The sequence below is a fragment of the Sinocyclocheilus anshuiensis genome, unplaced genomic scaffold (genome assembly GCF_001515605.1).
Source record: "Sinocyclocheilus anshuiensis isolate Anshui unplaced genomic scaffold, SAMN03320099.WGS_v1.1 scaffold2368, whole genome shotgun sequence".
Lineage (NCBI taxonomy): Eukaryota > Metazoa > Chordata > Actinopteri > Cypriniformes > Cyprinidae > Sinocyclocheilus > Sinocyclocheilus anshuiensis.
The window spans coordinates 40133-51649 of NW_015544281.1; the positions used below are offsets into that span (position 1 = coordinate 40133).

The window sequence follows — 11517 nt, forward strand, 5'->3', positions numbered from 1 at the left end:
TCACTGTAAACCACGGCTTCATGGGGCTTATTGCTTTTATAAAACGGTTATTCCATATACGTAGTAAGGTTTCACAAAATAAAACAGAGCAAATAAAGTGTAATGATATTAATAAAAACAGTATTCTTCCACCAAACAATGTAGCTCCTCAGAAACAGTTGTGGTTGTAACAAAGTGGTTGCCGAGCAACACACAGAAGTAAACAAAGGTGTATGTTACTTTGTAGAGTCATTTACAACAGCTTTGAACGCGGCTCAGCCAATCAGAATCAAGCACCGGAACTATCCGTTTTATAATGATTAAGGCATTTAATGCAGCGCCCCATCCAGACTTGTCTGATGATCATGATGCAGGACGACTGATTGTATGATAGAGTCTATTGGAATGCAGTTATTTGAGCCTAAAATTCAAGATATAAGGCAACAAATTCACCCTCTTATATTTATATCATATAGTTTAGCAATATCGCACCAGCAAGAGTGCTGTTTTTCCCCAATATCTGCACGACTGCACATGTGATATTGATTTAATAGTTCAGTAAATAAGATATTGTGCCAGTTTTAGACACAATATTATCAATATTGTCCGTTTTGCTCAGTTTCACAAACGAAAGTAGTTCAAAGCCACAGAAGAACTGCTGTGCATCTCTGATCAACACACAACAGAATGAATCAGCATCTCTGATCTGATTTGAGTGAGCCAGTGATTCATTGACTCGTTCATAAAGACTTGCTTTGTTTCTGAATGAATCTGCTGTTTGTACAAAACGTTTGATTTATTGATTTAGCCAGTGACTCACCGCCACCTACTGGCGATTTTAGTTTCATATTTAGAGGATAATTTCATTTTTTAATAACCCATTTATTTTGATTATTTATGCAATGTTTCATTTGGAAAATTTCTTTCTGAAGCCACTTTTCGTAATGTCAATTCAATGCTTTTCCTATTGAACACAATAACAAGTTCAAATAATCTTTTGGGGTGTAATTTCAGCCCAGACTGATGTGCGATTAATTAATCAGCACATCATGTAATTTTAATTGCTTGACAGCACTATTTATTAATCAATTAATTAATCAACCACTTTTATTTATGCGCAGCTTGTAACGTTAGGTCTCTGACTAACCGGCTAACAGCAATATCTAGAATGTGTCGATGAATAGTGAATGTTTGTCGTTGTTATTACTTGGAGCTATGATAAAGAATAGAGCAATACGTTGGTGTACAATAAGACTGGGTCATCGGACCAATCAGCGCAGATTAGCGTCACGCAAAGGAGGGGTTTGGAAAAATGAATCGTTGAGCGAATCGTTTTGAGTCGTTGAGCAAGTAAGGTAAAAATAAATGCATATTATAAGACAATGAAAGTGTTTTTTTGAGACTTTCATGCATGCATGTCAACCTGTTGTTGGGTACTCCCAAAACCAAAATATGAACCTTTCATAATCCATAATAGGGACACTTTAATAATCAATGCTAAATTGCATACAAGACGACTTTTTAAAGCAGCACTATGTAACTTTTTCTGTGTTCAAAATTTGCAAAATGTATATAATGAGCGAGTACATCATGAATTCTTCCAAACTGCGTGAATCGCCATAGACATAAACTTAGAGAAGTAGCTCCGGTTAAAATGTTCTTCCGCAGGATGTGTGCAGTTCTGTTTATTAACCACTAGAGCGCCAAATTTACATAGTGCTGCTTTAATGATATAATTCTGTTTCTACTCCAGTTTATTGTTGAAATATAAACTTATGAGTTAAGCTGAATGTTCCTGTGTCATAACAGCGGCTGTGTTTGTTGCTGCAGGTGAAGTTAGTGCAGCACACATACTCGAGTCTGTTTGGGACGTTCCTGTGTAACAGCGTGAAGGAGCGCGAGGAGCAGCGCGTTCAGGAGAAGACGTGCTCCATTTGGTCTCTGCTGCGGCCCGCCAACACTTCCTTCCACAACATCCTATACTCGCCGCGCTCCGAGACGGTACTGCACTCACATAAAAACATGAAAAAATCTTGTTGACCTCAAACTTTTGAATGCTAGTAGAAGTGACCTACTTAGATAATCAAAACACCACTTTAAATGCTGTGGTGTCTATCTAGGCAGCTCACCAGGTTTTGAATCTCTCCATCTCCGTCAGGTTTTGCACCCGGTGTGTCACGTGAGGAATCTGTTGCTGTGGAGTGCCGTCTACCTGCCAAACTCCGCCCCCTCCATGCCTTCTGACGAGTCATGTGTGCCAGACTCCGCCCCCTCAGCCTCACCCGAGGACACACCTGTGAGCAGGTAAACGAGACGTGACATACGTGTTTGTGTGTGCTGCATTTCCTTTTCCAAACACATTTTCAGCATCAACCATGTTTACATGCATCAGGGTAATGTGGTCACATGATGCATACTTATTTATGCGTTAGTAACTCTTTTAGTCGAAAGGAACGTAAAATAAAGCAATAAGCCCCAAGAAGCCGTGGTTTACCGTGATTTTATAACAGCTAAGGGGCGTTGTTAGGTACGACACGAAGCGGAGTGTCTAAAACCCTCTTAGCTGTTATAAATTCACTGTAAACCATGGCTTCACGGGGCTTTATTGCTTTTATAAAACGGTTATTCCATATACGTAGTAAGGTTTCACAGAATAAAACAGAGCAAATAAAGTGTAATGATATAAATAAAAACAGTATTCTTCCACCAAACAATGTAGCTCCTCAGAAACAGTTGTGGTTGCTACAAAGTAGTTGCCGAGCAACACACAGAAGTAAACAAAGGTGTATGTTACTTTGTAGAGTAATTTACAACAGCTTCGAACGCAGCTCAGCCAATCAGAATCAAGGACCGGAACTATCTGTTTTATAATTGCATTTAAGGCAGTGTTATTTTAGTATCACTGAGATATTCATATTTCAATATACATTTTTTTAACTCAATACTCATCATTTATGCAATGTTGAATCAAAATATTTCTCTCTACAGCTACTTTTTTGTAATGTCTGTTTAATGCTTTTCTCATCTAACATTTTTTATAATGATCTTTTGAGGTGATAATTTCTCAGCCAAAATTGATGTGGAATTAATTTGATTAATTAAGCGGCACATCATTTGATTAATAAGATTAAAAATGTTAATCACTTGACAGCCCTGTTTTTTTTTTTACATTTTAATATTAGTTCGTTTTAGTAATTTCATTGCATTTTTGTCTTCTTTTTTTTTTACTGTTGTCTATATAATTTTTATTTCAGTTTAAATTTTAGTTATATTAGTTTTTTATTTCAGTTTGTTTATTTTCTTTTTAGTAAAAAAATATATTTTTTTGTGTTTTATTTTTAGTTTTAGTTTTAGTTAACCCTGATTTTACTGCATTCCCTCGAAATCAAACCCAATTTCGTTAATATTTAAAATTATTTTTTATTTGTATATTTTCCATTTTCATTTTAACTTCAGTTAAAGTTTTACGCAATTTTATTGCGTTTTTGTAAATATATAAAAAAAAATATTTCTGAAAATTTTGTATACATTTTTTGTTATTTTATTAAATCAAGTTAAATCAAGTAATAATAAATACGAAGATAAGAAATAATGCTTTGGCAAAAACCTGAAATAAAAAAAGTTAATGTTTATTTTATTTCAAGTAACAAAATGTTTTATGGTTTTGGTTTTAGTTTTAGTTAACTATAATAAATACATAATAATAGCTACAGAAATGCTAACATAAAATGCTTACGTAAAAGTTTAAATAATATTTATGTTAAAAATGACCACATTTTCATTAATATTGAAACATCCAAGTGCATGTAAACACGATCATTCTCTGATTATGAATTGTGTGATTTACAGTTTTTTTTTTTTCAGGTTACCAAAGACACGGTCGTACGACAACCTGCCCTCGTCCTGTGAGGGTTTGACCCCAAACCGCCGCAGCAGCGACCCAAACCTGAATGAGAAGTGGCATGACCGCCTGCTCGCATTAGAGATCAGCGTGACGACAGAAGCCTGCGGAAACCACACGCAGACGTCAGAACGAGGCGGCCTGGATCAGAGACTCGGCCTAAACACGAACGTTTCTGATGAATTAAACACAGATCGTCCAGAAAATGGGGCGGAGCTTTCTGTGACTGACAGCCAAATGCAAAACACACAGCACAGGAAGCTGGATCTTCTGAAAAACACACCTGCCTTCGATATCCCAGAGGAATCGGCTCTGAATGAGAGCAACAGTGAGGACCAAACACTCGAGTCGGAAGAAAAACGCCCACCTGCATCCCAGCATCCTTCGCAAACTAACAAAAACATTGAATTAACACCAGACGGGCTGCTTCTAGATAACTGTACTATTACCCATGATTCTTCAGAATGTAGCAGCCAGTCTTCCATGGAAAGTTCTTCCAGTCCAAACCACACAACTCAGACTCTTAATGGCATCTGCTCACCTTCCCAGCATCCCGTTCATCCTCTTTTTCCGTCGGCTGATAGGGACGCAGCGGGAGACGCTTCTCCGACGTTGCCCCACAAGCGTCCGCTGGGTGTTTCCGGGCGTTTATCGGCGTTAGGGCACCTGGATAAGGACGGCTTGAGTCTGCACAGTGATGCTGTACAGGTGCGTCTGCGGCAGATGGAGGCGGGGCATCAGCTGCAGGTGGAGACGCTGAAGAAACAGGTGCAGGAGCTCTGGAGCCGTCTGCATGTCAACGGGAAGCTGGTGAGGAACAAACACACGTTACGCGTTTAGTGATAACAAATCGCATGAGTGGAATTAAATGCTATGAAAATAACTTAATTCACATTTTTCATTTAAATAAGGTCTGTTCACAGTCACACTAAGGACGATAACTATAAACATAGTAATAATAATCGTTCTAACTCTAAGAGAATAGCAGAGTCCACACCACAACTATAACAATAATGACACGGAGGGGTTATATGTGACCCTGGACCACAAAACCAGTCATAAGGGTCAATTTTTTAAAATTGAGATTTATACATCATATGAAAGCTGAATAAATAGCTTTCCATTGATGTATGGTTTGTTATGATAGGACAATATTTGGCTGAGATACAACTATTTGAAAATCTGGAATCTGAGGGTGCAAAAAAATATTGAAAAATCTAAATATTGAGAAAATCACCTTTAAAGTTGTTCAAATAAAGTTCTTAGCAATGCATATTACTAATCACAAATTTTGATATATTTACGGTAGGAAATTTACAAAATATCTTTACGGAACATGATCTTTACTTAATATCCTAATGATTTTTGGCATAAAAGAAAAATCTGTAATTTTGACCCATACAATGTATTGTTGGCTATTGCTACAAATATACCCCAGCGACTTAAGACTGCTTTTGTGCTGCAGGCTCACATATTGTAAAAATATCACTTTCAGAGCAATTTTTTTCCCCAGCTGATGAACCAAAAAAAAAAAACACTGACAGCCAATCAAGCGTTTAAAGCGGCAGTCGACAAAACTGCAGTGCGCGTTTAGAATAAACAGAATGTTATCATCCATTGGTGTAGACACTAATATAGTTATTGTTATAGATATCTGTGTATTGTCATAGTTATTATTATAGTTATTGGTATAGATCTTGTTATAGATCCATTATAGTTATTATAGTTATAGTTAGCTCTATAGTTATCGTTACAGATATTTTTATTGTTATAGTTGTCGGTATAGATTCTGTTGTAGTTATTATAGTAATAGTTAGCTCTATAATTATCATTATATCATTGTTACTGTTATCTTTACTGTTATAATTACAGTTACTGCTATAGTTGTCTTTAAAGTTATTACAGTTATTGCTATAGTTATTGTTACAGATATTATTGTTATTTTTATTATATTTATCGTTAGTTATAGTTGTAGTTTTCGTTATAGTAATTATTATAGTTATCAGTATAGATCCCATTATAGTTATTATAGTTATAGTTAGCTCTATAGTTATTGTTATTATGTTTACTGTAGCTATCATTACAGTTATCGTTATAGACATTATTACTGTTATCTTTACAGTTATCGTTACAGTTACTGCTATAGTTATCTTTGCAGTTATAGTTATAGTTATTATTATAGTTATCGGTATAGATCCCGATATAGTTAGCTCTATAATTATCATTATAGTTATCGTTATAGACATTGTTACTCTTATCTTTACAGTTATCATTACAGTTACTGCTATAGTTGTCTTTAAAGTTATTACAATTATTGTTATAGTTATTGTTACAGATATTATATTTATCGTTATAGTTATTTTTGCAGTTATAGTTATCGGTATAGATCCCGTTATAGTTAACTGTATAGTTATTGTTATAGATACTGTTACAGTTATATTTATAGTTATCCTATAGTTAGTTACAAATATTGTTAGATTTATAATATTTATCCTTGTAGTTATCATTACAGATATTGTTACAGTTATAGATCTTGTTATAGTCATAGTTAATATCATGGTTATTGTTATAGATCTCTTTATATTTACTGTTTTTGTTATCATTATAGTTATTGTAATGGATGTTTTAGTTATAGTTATTGTTGTAGTTATAATTATTGTTATATATATATTAATTACAGATAGCATTATAGCTAGTATTATAATTAGTTTATTATAATTATTATTAATTATTGTTATAGATATTATTTTAGATATAGTTAGCATTGTAGTTATTATAATTATTGTTACAGAGATTATTTTAGTTACAGTTAACGTTATAGTGTTTGTGGTGTAAACGGACTTTGTCAGCGGTGAATCTCAGACTTCCTGTTCCTGTGTGACGCAGACGTCTCTGCCGGACGGGGAGAATAACATGGAGTCGGGCTGTTTGCAGCGCTGCGGGAAAACCGATCTCTTGTCCGAGTCCAGCTGGGAACAGATCGAACAGCAGGAAGCAGAGGTGAGCGGATCAGACGATCAACACAGTTAAAGGGGTCATCGGATGCTAAATTCACTTTACATGTTGTTTGAACATAAATGTGTGTTGGCAGTGTGTGTACACATCCACTCTATAATGATAAAAATCCACCCGGTGTTTTTTTTTTTAAATCCCTATTTTAAAATCCCCTTTATCAAATCAGGCTGTTCTGAGATTCCTGTCAGAATGACGTAGTTCTGTAAAGGCCCCTCCCACGATAGTTGATTGACAGGTCCGTCTTACCTTAGACCCCGCCCTGAGTGAGCTGTCATCAGTCCGCCATTGTGTCGACTCCGGTGCAGGGGAAGACAAGAACATCTCCGATTAAGCGATTGAGGTGTTTTGTTGCTGGATGTAATAATGAAGATAGCAGTCGTCATTTACTCCCGACATCTGAGCCGCTGAAGACACAGAGGATTAACGTTACTTTCGTTTTTGAAGGGAATGCGCCGATCCCAGATCTGCCTAAATGCGTTTATGTTCGCGCGAATCATTCGTGATCCAGCTTCACCTACAGAAGAAGTGAGCTTATTTGCAAATCGCCTTTCCTAATAATGTGCTAGTTAGCAAGTTTCGCGGCTGAAGTTGTTTACAGTCTGCTCGTCACCCCACGGAAGAGAGGGGCGGGGTCAGCAGAGCTCATTAGCATTTAAAGCAACATGGACTAAAACAGCGTGCTGAAAACTATGCTGATTTTGACAGGGTTAACAGGGTGTTTTTTACACTACCATTGATAAATTTTAACCAAAATATGGTATAGACTTTATTAAGACCCTAAAGAATCAAATAAACTTGTGGAAAATGGGCATCCGATGACCCCTTCGCCAGTGGTTCAGTTCACAGATTTAATGAACAAATCCAGTAGTAGACTGTGTAAAACCTGAACTCTGCGTGACACCAGATTCAGTTCAGAAGAGGAGTGACTCTGAATTAGCTGCAGTATCACTGTGTACCGGTATCACCGGGGGTGGGTGTTTGTGGGGTTAGTTCGTTAGCGTTTTCCCTCTTTCCCTCCCTTTTCTTCGCTTGTAAATGCCCATGCGCATTTTACTTTCACTTTCAAATTAGCGGCAATTCAGCGTCAGTTAATCAACTCAATCGAGTGGACAACAACAAAACAAAGCAATGACAAATTCACTTATATTAAAACATAGAATGTTTAATTTATTTAACAAAATGAATAAAAATACACCATGCTGTAGGCCTGATATGAAGTAAGGAATAATTGACTTCGATCCGTCAAATTCTTAGAAAATAATGCACACTGGAGGTGGTGATGCGGCCACGATGCGAAGCGGAGTTACACCGTTACCCCTCGGGTGTGCATTATTTTCTAATACTTCAACAGACCGAAGTCAATTATTCCGCTTATACTACGTTTGCCACACCTCAAGACATCGATCAGATTATATATTTCAAGGCAGTTGTCCGGTTTTTGTACTTAAAACGCTATTGTGAGTAGGATTAATTTATTACGCATCTCATCCAACGCCTCCGTTGCTAATCACAAAACGTCATTTTAGACCTAGGCTTGAGCCGTTGATAGCAGACTAATGCAGCTATTAACTTAGTTATTAGAGAGAGAGAGAGAGAGAGAGAGAGAGATGACCTCTGTGAGTCTGTGCATCTCTCTAAAGTGTTTGGCAGCAATGTCTCTAGTAATAGTGAAACTTTAAGTAAATTTTCTTCACGAACAGCGCCGTTGTTGTTACCTCGCTTGTGAGAAATCATGTAGTTTTTAAGTTGTTAAACTATGTTACTGATAAAATCCCCAGAGTAGCGCTAACAACATTAGCGCGCATGTTAATGTGTGTGCAAACTGTATGTGCGTCTGTGAGGAAGAGAGAGCGGGAGAAATAGTTTGTGCTTTCCGTACATAATAAAAAACATGGAAATGATCTGTGGTTTTTATCCCATTGTTTACTATATTTATTTGTTTGGCCGGTGTCGTTGTGGGTTTTGGTTCTTTTGCAGTTTTAGGCTGTAAGGACCTTTGAAATAACTCAAAAAATCATTTGGTGAAGTGATATGGACATGTAATGCAGTCAAGAGCTGCCTGGAACTACTTTCCCTGAAAATAATATTGCACACCGTAGCACGTTCATCAGCCAATCAGATTCAAGCATTCATTGGCCCCGTAGTATAAATCACAAATAACCTACACAAAGTTTAAATATGAAAAAACACGGTGGAAACAAATAAATAAGAAACAACTGTTTAAAAAAACGTCCAAAATCACCCTCGGTAAACGGCAAAAGTGAACAGGTTTTACAAAACCCAAAATATTTTTAAAACGAGCACTTTTGCATTTCGTTTGGAAACTAAATCTTCTGCCATCGTCTCGTCTTTCTCACTTGATTAACACCGTCAACACACTGACTATCACAGCAAGCCTAGTGTGAACGTGACCTGATGTGGTTCATGTTTCTAATGCTTGTTGTAACTGTTTAAAAAAACTTCCAAAATCACCCTCGGTAAACGGCAAAAGTCAACAGGTTTTACAAAACCCAAAATATTTTTAAAACGAGCGCTTTTGCATTTCGTTTGGAAACTAAATCTTCTGCCATCGTCTCGTCTTTCTCACTTGATTAACATCGTCAACACTGACTATCACAGCAAGCCTAGTGTGAACGTGACCTGATGTGGTTCAAGTTTCTAATCCTTGTTGTGTTTGTGGTCATGTGACGCAGTGGTTCTCGGGTCACGCGGCGTCTCGCTGCTACGGGTGCGAGAGGACGTTCTGGCTGGCGGCGAGGAAGCATCACTGCAGGTGATCAGTAAGTGTGTGTGTGTGTGTGTGTGTATGAGTGAGTGTGTGTCTGTGTGTCGTTACCCTCCTCTGTCCTGACTCTCACCCGCTACGGACCCTAAAACACATTCATCCACAGCATTACTCAGTAGTACAGCCACGTGATATAAACAATATGCTTTACAGCTCAATATGCTTTACAGCTAAAGGACAAATACATTTTTTTTTTTTTTGTGGTAATCAACATTATGGCACAATTGCTGTGGATTGAGCTGAACTTCGTACTGAACCCGGAATATTCCTTTAAGCTTTTCACTCCACACTTAATGCCTTTTAAACATCAGGTCGAGCAACATTTAACACTGAGAAGCAGGTTAGAAGCAGTTTTGGAAACCATCTCGAGTCTCGTGCTCTTTCCATGAAGAGCACTATTTATTTGGATTGAATGATTTATTAATGTTTTATGTATTAAAATAATTTTAAGTAAATTCAGATGCTAAAAAAAAAAAATGTAAATGATATTTCTCATTTAATTTTTTCCCCATCAACAGCTTTTGTTTTTATTTAAGAAAATATAGTTCTTGAAAACTTCAGGAATCACAAAATTGATTGTGGTTTATTGATTTAATATGCTAAGATATATTATAAAATATTCTTATTTTAAAATATATTCATTTAATTATATTTAAGGATTTCTAATACTTATATTTAAAATTTTATATATTTAGAATTAAAATGCAAAAAATGTAAAAAAAAAACTTAAATGATATTTCTACTTTACCCCCTCATTTTATGTTTTCACAAAAAATATTTATTTAATATATAATTAAATAATCTGAATTTAATTATTTATTTATTAAAATTTTATGTATTACAATTATCTGAATTAAAACGCTAAAAAAAAGTAATAAAAACCTGCAAATGATATTAATTTCTACATTTCAAACAAGTTTTGTTTTCTTCTGTTGTTGAACTTCTTCAATATAATATATATTCATACACAAACTATATGAATTTTAAAATGAGTGTGAGTTTGTCTCTGATTCTCTCTCTCTCTCTCGTTCTGCTGCAGCGGCAGAGAGCCGGTTGAAGAGGCCTGGTGAGACTCTCCTCCTCTTCCTCTTCCTCTCTCTTTCCCTTCATTCATCGTTGTTTTCTCATGATCCTTTCCTCCATCGCAGAATCCAAACCACTTGATGCTTGTGTTCACACTAGAGCTTCTGGTGCCAATCCAGTTTAGTTGGTGTAAAAGCTGTTTACTAGTACCTATACATATACCTCTACTGCAATCACACGTGCTCGCACACGCACACTACGGTCACGCAGTTTGCACAAAAAGGTGTTGTCAGCGCTGCCCTGACGATTTTATCAGTTAGCCTATATAGTGTAGCAACTTAAAGGCTACACGACATTTCTCACTAGCGAGGTAATAACAGCGCTGTTTAGAGACGCTGCTGCAGAACACTGTTGAGGGACGCACAGAGCTAGCCTAATTCACACAAACTCTCTCTCTCTTTCTCTGTGTGTCTCGGTCTCTCTCGCTCTCTTTCTAACAACTTCATTAATAACTTCATTAGAATGCTATCAACGGCTCAAGCCTCCATTACCAGCTTTAAAATCACGTTTTGGAATATATATATATATGCACTACCGGTCAAAAGTTTGGGATTAGAACGATTTTTTTATGTTTTTTACAGGAGTTTCTTCTGCTCAAGGCTGCATTTATTTGATCAAAAATACAGGAACAAATGTAATATTGTGAAATATTATTATGACCCTGGAGCACAAAACCAGTCATAAGAGTCAATTTCTCGAAATTGAGATGTATGCATCATCTGAAAGCTGAATAAATAAGCTTTCCATTGATGTA

General features: G+C 36.4%; 1 protein-coding gene across 1 annotated transcript in view; it reads left to right on the forward strand.

Annotated features, from left to right (window-relative positions):
- Window positions 1–11517, forward strand: part of LOC107698017 (myotubularin-related protein 3) — a 50783-nt gene that overhangs the window by 21938 nt on the left and 17328 nt on the right. The window contains exons 10-15 of the mRNA XM_016498924.1: window positions 1810–1980; window positions 2138–2283; window positions 3844–4690; window positions 6767–6880; window positions 9589–9668; window positions 10720–10746. Of these exons, the coding sequence (XP_016354410.1) occupies window positions 1810–1980; window positions 2138–2283; window positions 3844–4690; window positions 6767–6880; window positions 9589–9668; window positions 10720–10746 (1385 nt within the window). The remainder of the gene's footprint in view (window positions 1–1809; window positions 1981–2137; window positions 2284–3843; window positions 4691–6766; window positions 6881–9588; window positions 9669–10719; window positions 10747–11517) is intronic.